The 12119-nt window shown below is 53.8% G+C and overlaps 1 protein-coding gene across 5 annotated transcripts in view; it reads left to right on the forward strand.

The window, feature by feature from the left end:
- The first annotated feature begins 751 nt into the window (after nucleotides 1–751).
- AGRN (agrin) overlaps nucleotides 752–12119 on the forward strand; it is a 105783-nt gene continuing 94415 nt past the window's right edge. For all 5 annotated transcript variants that reach the window (XM_057407216.1, XM_057407217.1, XM_057407219.1 and 2 more), the window contains exons 1-2: nucleotides 752–1253; nucleotides 8055–8316. In XM_057407216.1, the coding sequence (XP_057263199.1) occupies nucleotides 1056–1253; nucleotides 8055–8316 (460 nt within the window). In that variant the 5' untranslated portion in view covers nucleotides 752–1055. The remainder of the gene's footprint in view (nucleotides 1254–8054; nucleotides 8317–12119) is intronic.

The raw sequence follows: 12119 nt of genomic DNA on the forward strand, positions 1-12119 counted from the left end.
GGGTCACACATGATGGGGGTCACACATGATGGGGTCACACATAATGGGGATCACACATGATGGGGTCACACATGGTGGGGTCACACATGATGGGGTCACACATGATGGGGGTCACACATGGTGGGGTCACACATGATGGGGGTCACACATGATGGGGTCACACATGATGGGGATCACACATGGTGGGGTCACACATGATGGGGGTCACACATGATGGGGTCACACATGATGGGGATCACACATGGTGGGGTCACACATGATGGGGATCACACATGGTGGGGTCACACATGATGGGGTCACACATGATGGGATCACACATGGTGGGGTCACACATGATGGGGGTCACACATGGTGGGGTCACACATGGTGGGGTCACACATGATGGGGTCACACATGATGGGGGTCACACATGATGGGGGTCACACATGATGGGGTCACACATGATGGGGGTCACACATGATAGGATCATCACCCCCCCCCGTCCGCTGGGTGCGGTGCCCAAGGGGACCCCTTTGCAGAGCCGAGACGGGGGGAGATCCGCAGCGGGTGCCGGGGGTGGCGGAGCCAGCAGCCGCTCCTACACCTTTAAAAGTCTCCTCACGTTGCGGCGCTGATTATCCATTAACCTGATGCGAGCTCCCTTTCCTGGGGGTGGCGTCCGCGGCAGCGCCGCAAGAGGAGCCGGTAGCAGGGCCGGCTGCTTCCCTTTCTCCCTCCCTCCATTCCCCCCTCCGCCCTCTCCCCCTCTCCTTCCTTATCAGCAATTCAGATTGCATGCAAATCTGCGCGCTTTCTTACAGGGGCAAAGCGGAGGACCCAGCGCTTGGCCGCGGCTTCAGGGGAGCGATATCTCCTCCTCCTCCTCCTCCTCTTGGGATTTTCTTCCTTCTCCCCTCCCCTGCTCTCCCCTCCCCTCCTTCCCTCCCTCTCTTTCTTTCCTCCTTTTCACCTCCCCGAACAAAAGTAGCCCTTCTCTCCGCTCCAGCCCCGCTTGCGAGCGGCTTCGCTTTGTCTCCCCGCTCCGTCGGGGGGCCGGGAGCGGGGCCCCGCGGGCCATGGCGGGGCGGGCAGCGGCGGCTTCCCGGCTGCTCCCGGTATTCCCGGTGCTCCTGGTGCTGCTGGGTGGCGGCGGCTGGGCGACGTGCCCCGAACGGGAGCTGGAGCGGCGGGAGGAAGAAGCCAACGTGGTGTTGACGGGTACGGTGGAGGAGATCATGAACGTGGATCCCGTCCATCACACCTATTCCTGCAAGGTAACCATTTGGGAATGGGAATGCTGGGTGGGTGGGTAGGGGGGGGGGGGGCTGCAGGGAAACTTTCGGCCCCGGGCAGGCGCTTGCTCGGGCGGCCGCATGTGGTTCTTATTGTACGCTTTGGTGTGTAATTAGGTATTTTTAGCCGGCGGAGGCTCTTCCCCGCCGGGGCTCCCGCCGCTGTGCCCAGGGGAATCTCTCAAGGTTGCTTTTTATGGGCATTTTCCCCCTCCGTGCCCGGGATGAGGAGCGGGATCCCAACTTTTCTCCCCCGGCGGGGCGGTGGGAGCCGCTCCTGGCTCTGTCCCTGTTGACTTTAGCAGCATCTTGAGTTCCTCCAGCTCGAGCTATTGTTTAACTACGAATCTGGCCTCTGGCGATGTTTTTTTCTCCCCCCCCCCCCCCCCCCCCCCCCACCTCCTCCTCTAAGCCGAAAGTCTCTTAAAGTACTGAGCAACCTGAAATACCATCCGCCTGGTTGTCAGAAAACGTGCTCTATGGCTTAACCCTTCCCGGGGCAGGAATCTCACTTGTGAGGACTTGCTGCTCCATTGCCTTTCGCTCTTCTTCTTCTCCCCCCCCTCCCAATCCCCTTTTCTGCTCATCCCTAAAAAGTGCTGCGGTTCCTGCCTGTGGTTAGTGCTAAGCAGGGCCTGGGGGTGATGCACAGCAGTGGTGCAGAGGTGGATTAACTTTATACCACGGCTTTACCCTCTTGCTCTGGAGCATCTCGCCTTAGTAAAGTAGTTGAACAGCTTCTGCCTGTCCAGCTGGTGCCCGCTGCTTCACGCTTTGCTCCCATTGCTCTTCCTGTCGTGATACAACACGGCACAATCTGTCCCCTTGTCAACGAGATCCCAGACCCTCCAGGCTAGAGCAGGGACCGTATGTTTGCAAAGTGTCTGGCACATCCTGGGTGCTATGTGGAAAACTAATAAGCTGCTGCGAGCAGCCGGTGTCCTGCAGCAGCTTGGGGCGCATATGGCCGCATGGATGCGGGCCACCTGATGCCAGGGCAGGGGTTGCCATGCAGGAGGTGGTCCAGCGAGGTTAGTGATGGGTTAGAAAGGCTTAGCTAAGAAATAGGGCTCTTTCCTCCCACTGCGGGCAAGCAGCGTGGTGCCTGGCTTCATCTTGCTGCATCAGAGCAAGGCTTTAGGTCAGGAAAAGCGGTTTCCTTGTGATGGAGAGCCTGCTTGCTCAGCAGCTCTGCGTTAGGAAGGGTGCAATCAAGTCTAAGAGCAATGGGGAGGAACCTGGCTTGATTTGAAACACAGTTTGTATCGCTCAGGTTGGGAACAGAGTCTTTTGCCCACTGCTCCCTGAGCCATTCCCAAGGAATGAGGTGGAGAAGGTTTGTGCTACTGACTCCAAGGATCATGGAATGATTTGGGTTGGAAAGGACCTTAAGATCATCCAGTCCTAACCCCCTGCCATGGGCAGGGACACAAAGAGACAAGATGCAACAGACACAGGACTCCAGAGTTAGCAACTGCTGCCATAACTACACTGGAAGGCCAGAACACGCTCCCAAGATACCTTTGTGGTCCTGTGAAGGGAGGAAAAGCTTCCACCTTGGATGGAAGTGCCTGTCCCATCTCACTGTGGCAGTGCTGCTGACTCTCCTGCTTGTGCTGTGACACTCAGTTTCTTAGCCCAGTGGCTTTTCAGTGCTTCGCCTCCACATCGAGTCCTTTCTGTGTGGTTCTTAATGGTATATTCCTAGGGTCTTCGCAGGGAAAAGGTTTTGAAATGGGGCTTGGGGGTGTTTTTAGGACCTGGGAGCAGATAAATCTCTCCTCACTGTGATTTAGAGTGTAAGTCACAGTGCTAATGGCTTGTGTCACCCCAAGATCTCACCTTTGAAGGTCCCCTTCTAGCCCCAGCTGTTCTATGATTGTATGATTCTACCTCGAAGTATTGCTACTGCTGTAATTCTGCTGGTGCAGGGATGGACCTGCCTGCGTTTTGGGTTGGTTCGGGTGTGTTTTACCAAACACTTCCATCCCAAAAGGGCGGGTTGGCCATTAAACCTGCCCCCTGGTGCTCTGTGGAGCTGGAATAAACCCAGGTGCAGAAAGGATGTTGCTGGTGGGAAGCTACACGTCCGCTTCCTCACTGTCCTAACTGCTCTTAGCCCCTGGGGTTGCCTCCAAATACCACAGTTATCTCTTGTCAGCTCTTTATCTGAAGGGCAAAGGCAAGGGCCAAGTGTGTGGTGGGAGTTCCCTAGAGCCTACACCCAAAACAGTGTTATTGGGTGGTCTGGGAGGGAGCACTGCTGTCTTCTTGGCCCCAGTTAAGCCCTAAGCCCTCCCAGCTGTAGCCTTTGATAGGTGCAGATAAGCACATTGCAGCTGAGAAGCAATGTGAAGTTCATGTTAGATGAATGCCTGTAAAGAGCCACCAGCCATTCCTTTGCTGTTAGAGGAGATGGATAATAAGGAAGAAGAGGCTGATAGATCTCTTCACATGGCTTATGTCTCACTGAGGGATGTGACGTGGGGACCTGGGCTCTGTGCTGGCTCCTGCCTTGCTCTCCCCAAGCTTTTGGTTCTGCTGCTCATCCCATTTGCAGCCTATGTGCTAGCATTGCCCCTGCTTTGAGCCCTCTGAGGGGCCTTATTCTGCTCTGACCTGGTATTTATGAAGGGAGCTCCTATTTATAGGACAAATACAGGTTCTATAGGAAGTGTTGCCAAGGATGTGGATCCTGTTCCAAACAATAGAGCCCGTATTTTGGGGGGTAGCAGTGGCTGTCTCCAGCGAGGGTTGGATGTGGAAGTTGCTGGGGGAGGTGGGTTTGATTTCCCCTTGCTCCTAAGGGAAGGGCTGCTGGATTCTGACAGGGAAAGGCACAGGAGAGGGACAAGCAAGGGGAGAGGGATGACAAAGGGAGGGTTTGACAGAGCTGAGTGTGAAGCTGTAAGTGATGCTGATACTAATGAACTGATGCTAATAGTAGTGATGACCCTACCTCTGCTCAGAGTGACAGCTCTCTTTCTATGAGACTATGCTCCAACTCCTCACCTTTCTTTACAAGCATCTTCCTGGCAGGAATCCTTTAGCCCTACACGTGCCTGTACAGGTGGTCCCATTCTCCCCTATGGAATGGGACCCACATGACATTGGAAAGCCCTTTGGCTCGCTGGGTTTGTGCAGCCCTTGAAATACACTCTTGCAAGGCTCTGCTTAAATAAAGTTCTCACTCTGCCTCCCTGTCGCTGCCAGGAGCCTTGTAAACCAGCCTTAATTCAGTGTTTTATGTGCTCGCTGGCAAGGAGTGAGTTAGTCTGCTCTAGGGAAGGCACCTCTTGGAACTAGGTTCCAGCCCAATTCTTTCTCTCTGCCTTTTCTTCCCCCATCCTCGATGTAGCCGGTGAGTCACCCCTGACAGCGTCTTAATTGCCTGTGATGATGAATGGGATGCCCTACAGGTAATTGCTCGGTCTTTGGTGCCTTCCCATCCATTCATTATAAGGCGAATAAGGGTGGGGAGAAAGCTGGTGGACTCTGCAGTTGCTGTGGCCTGGCTCTGAGGTGCATGCCTACAAGAGCCATGCCAATTAAATCGCATCACCATCTGCTCCAGAGCGAGGGGGAGGCATTCCCCTTCCTTAGCCCTACCTGTGAAATGCCCCGCTGCCGCTGCCTCCCATCAGGAGCCTCAGGCTGCGCTCTCTGTGTGTATCCCCCCCCCTCCACCCTTCTCCCTTTTGTCTCCTTTGTGTTGCTGGGTTCTTGCCCCGGTTGCTTTGTGCACCTCAGTGCTCGCAGCCAGCGCCTGCCCTGCGGCTGCGGCTCCTGCTGCTGCTGCTGGAGGAAGAGGAGGTGGAGCTGGTGGGGCTGCAGGAAGGTGCCTGGACTTGACTGTGGGCAGAGCACGACCGCAGGGCGCTGCGCTGCCGATGGGGAAGCAGGAGGACGGTGCTAGCGCTGAAGCTGTGCTCCTTAGACACCGTCGGAGGTGCTGCGCTCGCTGGTGTGGCTCTTTGAAGGGGGCTGCCTCCCGTGGCATCGCCTGCATGTGGTGGAGCAGATGGCTGTGTGGATGCTGGGATTCCTTGGGTGATCAGAAGGGAGGGAAGCTGCCTGTCACAGCTACCCTGCCTTGCCATCTGAAGCTCCCTCTGCTTGCTGGTTGATTGCCATCGCTCTCAAGAAGAGAGCTCACGCTGACAGGGCTGGGTACCACCCAGCAGCTCCTCAAGAGGGCTTTGGGGGCTGAAAGCAGCTGTACAAAAAGCATTGCTTCAGCCCCTCTTTTCTCCCCTGCCCAGCAGCTTGGGAGGGCTGGTACCCTGCACGTGAGTTACTGCTTGCCCTCTGGTTGCTGGGGCATCGCTTAGCCCTGGCCCAAGGGGAGCTGAGTCCCTGCTGGAAGCCAGCTGAATGTGGAAGCACATGGGTACGGTGTCTCCAGCTAACCTGGGAGCAGCTATGGCATGCACAGCTTCCACACAGGGGCTGTCACAGGGGTGTTGATACCTGGGATGGGTTTTGCTCTCTGGTATGCAGAACAAGGCTCGCACCATTGGTACACACAGGGCCTGCTGGGCTGGGTGGGAACTGAGACCCATCAAGCCCAGATTCCTTTTGCAAGGTGGGCAAATATCACCCCTTAAGGAGGAGGTGGGAGAAGCAGGAGGATGGGAGGATAAAATACACTCTTAAGCTTTGTTCTCAACCTTCAGATGCACCCAAAGAGCACAAGCAACACTCAATTTGTTCCCTTTTTATGCTTGACAGAAGGACCTTGTGCTGAGCAGGATGCTCTCACCCCAGCCTGCTTGCTCCTAGGGGAATAGCCCTGTTTGCTTGCCCCAGCACCTATAGCTGCCTGCTCCTTGTTGAGTCAGGGACAATGCATTGGAGTTGGGCTCAAGAGCATTGTGGACCTTGAAGCAATGGATCTTGACCATTAATACTCAGCTTGCACCCCTGAAGTCCTGTATTTAGGGCTTCAAACGAGGGCAAGATCAGTTAAAGGCCATGAGAGCTGCATGGTTTTAGCCTCTTACTTGAACTCTGCACATCAGGTCACTGTGTGTGTCTTGTGTAGTCACTGAGTAATGGGATGGAGGTGTTAGGTACAGAGTAAGAGTCTGTCTGAACAGTCTCAAGCCCACACAATGCGCTTGAAGGGATGTGCAGGGCAGCTGACAGTGAATTGCACTTACACATAACTAAACATGGCTTGCTCTGCTCTGTGCTCTCCTCCTCACCTGTGTAACAAGTCTCCTCACCTAAACCCCAATACCAAGCATGGAAGTTGTCCTGTTGCTACCTGCCCCTGTCAAAAGCCCTTCTCCAGGCTTCTGGTCAGCCCCTTTAGACACTGGGAGCTGCTCTAAGGTCTCCCTGGAGCCTTTTCCAGCTCAGCCTCAACACGAGCATCCTTTCTCTACCCCTCTCATTCCCCTTGGAACTGCACTCCTCAAGTACGTGTGTGCCTGCTTCAGAGAGGGAATCAAGAGCCCCTTGTCTCTGAGCTGCCACCTCCTTGGCTGCCTCGGTGCTTGGCACAGAGTGCTCAAGTGCTCTTTGGGCTGTGTAGACAGCCAGAGAATGCAGGTGAATGGGCTCTCGGGCTGTTCTGGGAGGGGAGATGCAGGCAGGGAGTGTGATAAGCAGGGCCAGGGATGCCTGTGGTCACAGTCATACCCATGCACTGCAGCAGCCACCCTTGCTCCAAGCTGAAACCTCGGGCTGCTCTCTGATGAGATGCTATTACGTGCAACTCACCGACTCAGCTTTGTGTTGTCCCTGCTATAGAGCTGCAACAGGAGGGTTTCTGACCTCTCTGGTGTGGATGGGGACGTGCCTCGGGTGTCCCACATGCACTAAAGATCCATTTTAGTTTGCCACAGGGAAGCTGCTTTGCTGTCGTGTCCAGATCTTGCTGTTTTGGGCAGGGGGATGAGCCAGTGATGCAGTCCAAGGAGACTGTTCTAGAGCTGCTGGCAGCTCCAGTGGCCAGGACTTATTTTAGTTCCTGAAGTTTGGATGAGTAAAGAGAACAGGCTCCTTCTGCCAAATCCTCTCTGTTTTAGCAGATCCAGCCTGCTAAGGCAAAGGTTTTCTTTCCTTGTTTGTAAGTTGAACAAGAAACTTGAGCATAAGTTGCTTTTGACATTTCTACATGGCATGTTATCTGCTCTGCCTTTTGTCTCCCTTGTCAGAGCCAGAAGACCCTTCCTTTCATTCATTCACCCACCCCATCTGCTTCCTCCTGCCCCTGTTTTAAGGCTCAAAGCCTCCCCCGTGGATGCTCTGTAGTGTTCCCTGGTTGGGAGCTTCCAGCCATTGAATGTTCCTATCAAAGCTGTTTTCTTATGCAGGAGTGTGTTTTTCTCCCTCGATATATATCACCACTGAGATTTTGGTGTGAATCGGGGTGAACTGTACAGGCTGGAGACTGTCACCTCCAATGATGCTGCCGACACCAGCATCCTGCCCTTGGTAGGGCTTGAACCATGTCCCTGTGCTCTGTGAATGACGGATCACAGCATCTTTACATGGAAAGGGTCGGGTAGGCGAGTTGGATCTCACTTTTAATCCAAGAGTGGATCTCCTACTATCCATTTGGATTCTTTATTAGTGATAGGCAGAGCATTGGGCACAGCTTTGGCAGAAAAGCCTTAGCCTTTGTTGGCCATGTGTTGTGCTTTTAGAGGGATTTCCATGAAGCCCAAACCACCCCTATGCCCCCTGTGACAGCGTGGTAGGAATGAACCAGGGCCAGCGGGTGCTAACCGTGCGTGGAACGGTCTCACGTGCTCCTTCTCCCTCTCCTTCCAGGTGAGAGTGTGGCGCTACCTGAAAGGCAAAGACATCGTCACCCACGAGATCCTCTTGGATGGCGGGAACAAGGTGGTTATCGGTGGCTTTGGGGACCCTTTGATCTGCGACAACCAGGTCTCGACTGGCGACACGAGGATATTCTTCGTCAACCCTGCCCCGCAGTACATGTGGCCGGCGCACCGCAACGAGCTGATGCTCAACTCCAGCCTCATGCGCATCACCCTGCGCAACCTGGAGGAGGTGGAGCACTGTGTGGAAGGTGAGGCTGGAAGGCGGCTGCAGCGGTTCCATGGGGAATCCTGTGCTCTTGGTTGGTAAATGCTGCGGCAGGGGGTTGGAATTGGGCGATCCTAAGGTCCTTTCCAACCCAAACCGGTCTGTGGTTGGCGAATGGTCTCGCTGTGGATGAGATGGAGCAGTTCTGTGTGTGACCAGGGTCATGCTGCTCTATGTACTCTGCTGTCACAGGCATTGACCTTCTTGTTAGAGGCAGTGATTGCAACCAAGGCACAGCCAAACAAGGTTGCTTTATGTTGTTTTTACCCCAGATTTGGTGTAGGTTCTCTCTGCAGTGACCCCTGTGTGATTGGGAGCATCCCCACTGCAAGTCCTAACACAAGTGTGTTGCAGGCACTTAGAAGGGGATTTAGGTTCCTCGCACCTGAGTTAGGTTTTCCTATAGGTTTAGAGATAAGAAGTCAATGGGTTCATCTTGTGGTGAAGGCTTGTCCTTCATGGTGGTTACTCCTTGCTTTCCAAGTCAGCCCTGTGGACTCCTGCAGGGATCCAAGAAGCCAGCTAAGTTCTGCTTATGGGTAAAGCAACTAAGTTCTGCTTATGGGTAAAGGTGTGCTTCTGTGTTGTGGTGAAGCCCTTTACCCCTTACACATTAATCTCTGGATCCTTTGCTCCCAAAAGCTCTCTGATGAGGCAGGTTGGAATGTTGTGTGCTGCTCATGGAGTACATGTGCATCATGTTGACGTGAGGGTGGCTGAGTTACTAGTGCTGCTGTGGGTGTAACAGCATAGCTGTTGGGAAGAGCTGAGGGGGAGACAGCCCATATGTGCTCTTTAATAGTGCCTTAGACATTCAGGTGTGGAGATGTGCCTCTATGGAGAGCAGATCTGGATGCCCAACCACCTTAACCATACTCCCATTCATAATATTGTATTACAATATAATATATATAATATAATATACTCCCATTCATCCCATAACCCATTCACCCGGCTTCTCTCTTCCCCCTTTATGTGTTCTAGCAAGAGCTCCAAGCTCATGGGGGAATGTGGTGTCCCCAAAGCCCTTTGCTAGGGTCTGAGCATGTCCTGGGAGCAGATAAGTAAATAAGGGAAGGAACGCAGGAATTTTGCACAGACAACAAATAAACATGCAGATTGGCTCCCTCTTCCCCTTGGATGTGCAAAGGAGAGGCCATAACCCCTTTTTTCCAGCTGGGAATGCTGACAGAGGTAAATGACCGAACTCATGGCCTGGGAGGCTGGGAAAGGGCTGGTTCAGCAAAGTGGCTCTCAAGAGGCACTGTCTTGAATGGTGGTTGCAAGTGGGAGGGATATGAGATAGATACAGATATATGTAGATATATTCCATGTATTGAAAGGTATCAGTTCTGCTCCATCCTTGCACCTACTAGAGAGGGATGGAAGGGAAAGAAGAGCGTGGATTTGTTAACCCTGAGCAAACACTTGGAAGAATTCTGGCTTCACTGCTTTGCCGTGTTCTTTGTCACGCTCCTTTTGCACTCACTGGAGGTGAGCTGGAGTGGCTGAGCCAGTTGGGTCCTGTTTGTGGTGAAGGACGTTGTCCCTTAAGGCCCCTGGGATATAAGGAGGGATATAGTTTCCCTCCTGGTAGAATGGATTCCTTGTAGAATGGGACCCATTCCTGCCACGGGCAGGGACATCCTCCACTGGGCAAGGTTGCTCCAAGCCCCTGTGTCCAACCTGGCCTTGAACACTGCCAGGGATGGGGCAGCCACAGCTTCTCTGGGCACCAGCCTGGCCGGTGGCTCAGCACCATGGGCTTTCTATGTGCTAACAGGTTTGCTATAGAGCATGGAACAAACTGACCACCAAAACCATGGTTTCCCTCAAGCTCTACTTAAGGTTCAGGCCTCTCCTGAGGTCTCTGCAGAAGTCCCTTTCGGTTCACCCATGCAAACCATGGAAACCCATGCAAAACTGGGCCTGAGAACCTGCTCCTGCCACCCTAGGAACCATTTCTGAGCTCTTGAGTGTGAGAATTTAGCTCCAGGACTTGTTTCCCAGCAGCTCTTCAAAGCAAAGCTGCCCAGAGCGTTGCTCCGTGCTGTGTTTTGAGCTGGAAAACAAACTTTGGAGTGCTTCTGCAGAAAGAATGGGAAGAATGGTGGCAGCTGAGTGGAAAAACATGGATGTTTTGAGTGTCTTCACCTCCTGTCGCTTGGAAAAACCCCAGCCATCACAATCTTGCCTAAGAGGAGAGTTCAGATGAGGGCATCCCTGTGAAACAGCTCAGGTTAGAGTGGAACCGGTGCGTTTGGGTTACACTTAGTTGTGGTCATAATGTTTCGAGCAGCTGTAGTCCAAATGCTTCAGCTAAGCTCTGCAACTGCCTGTAGCACTGAGGGCGCCTGGAGGGAAGGTTTTGGTGCTGAGCAACACGGGGATGGGTGTGGGATGCTGGGTGGGACACGTGCTTGGACTGGGTCCATGGATGAAGGAGGATGTTCTGGTGGCTCCATGGGGGAAGGCACGGAAAGGGAGATGGTCCCAAGCAGCACGCAGTGATGTGTAGCATCAGGAGTGGATTTCCTCTTGTTTGGGATATCTGGATGAGGCTTCCAGGGAAAGAAACAGGGAAGGTCAGGTTGGATATAAGGAGGAAGCTCTTTACTGCAAGGGTGGTGAGGCACTGGCACAGGGTGCCCAGAGAAGCGGTAAATGCCCCATTAATGGCAGGGATCAAGGCCAGGTTGGACGGGGCTTGGAGCAAGCTGCTCTAGTGTGATGTGTCCCTGTCCATAGCAAGGGGTTGGAACTGGATGAGCTTAAGGTCCTTTCCAACCCATGATCCCATGATAAGTGCAGGGCTTGCTCTATTTGTGCCTTGAATGGTGATCCCTGCGTGAAGAAGAGAGCTGGGCTCGCCGTGCAGGTCTAAGAGCATCCCAAGGCGCAGCAGGAGCGGGCTCCATGGTAGGTGCAGCGCTCTCCTCGCCTTGCTCTGCCCTGACAGAGCCATCAAGCACGCTCCTGTGGAGCCCAACAGCTGACTAATCCCCTGGGTGTGTGGGGCTCACATTTCCCTTTGATCCCAGCTGCGCTTGAGGAAAACGAGGGCTTTTTGTGTGCGGTGCGGGAGGGGCGGCGTTGGCTTTGCGCTGAGCTGGCTGGGTGGAAGGAAGTGCGCATTAAACCTGTGTTAGAGCCTTGGTTAATGAGAACCCCGGGCTCCTCTTTAATAGCACCTTGCTTGTGGCATGATTTGTGTTAACACCGGGGCGACTGCCCTGCTTGAGGCAGCTTGGCTGGCTTTGGAGGTGTGTTTGGTGCCTGGTGTTTGTGCTTCTATGGCATTCAATGGCTTCTCTGCTGCTGCCTCCTCCAGCTTTGGGGCTGCTCCCCTCTGCGTGGGCAGCAAAGTGGGGGCACGTTGGGTGCTGCATCACCCAGCCTAGGATATAGAGGGGACAAAAGGGGTGCTGCTGTGAGGATAGAGCCTTTGGAACTCCTTCCCATATCGATGCCCATGATAAAGCGAGCTGCTGTGGCTGGTGTTCAGCATGCAGCGCGCTGCAGATGCTCCATATGTTTCAAATGTCACTTGGCTCCCATTGGAATTCTCATTCAGCCAGTCCAGAACTCTCCTCCGACTCTTTATCTCTGTGGCAACACTATTAATTACACCCAGGGAAGAGCTGCATCCAGTCCTACAGCCTCAGTTCTGCTTGTGACTACTTGAGAGCAGGGCTGCTTTGCAAGCATCTCCCTTTAAGTTACACCATCCATCCTGTTTTGTCTATTCCCCGTTCGCTTCTATTCTGTCCTCTCTTTCTCTTTTAG

This window comes from Pezoporus wallicus, unplaced genomic scaffold (genome assembly GCF_028554395.1).
Source record: "Pezoporus wallicus isolate ANWC-B61680 ecotype Strahan unplaced genomic scaffold, APGP_CSIRO_Pwel_v1 contig_14689, whole genome shotgun sequence".
Taxonomy (NCBI): domain Eukaryota; kingdom Metazoa; phylum Chordata; class Aves; order Psittaciformes; family Psittacidae; genus Pezoporus; species Pezoporus wallicus.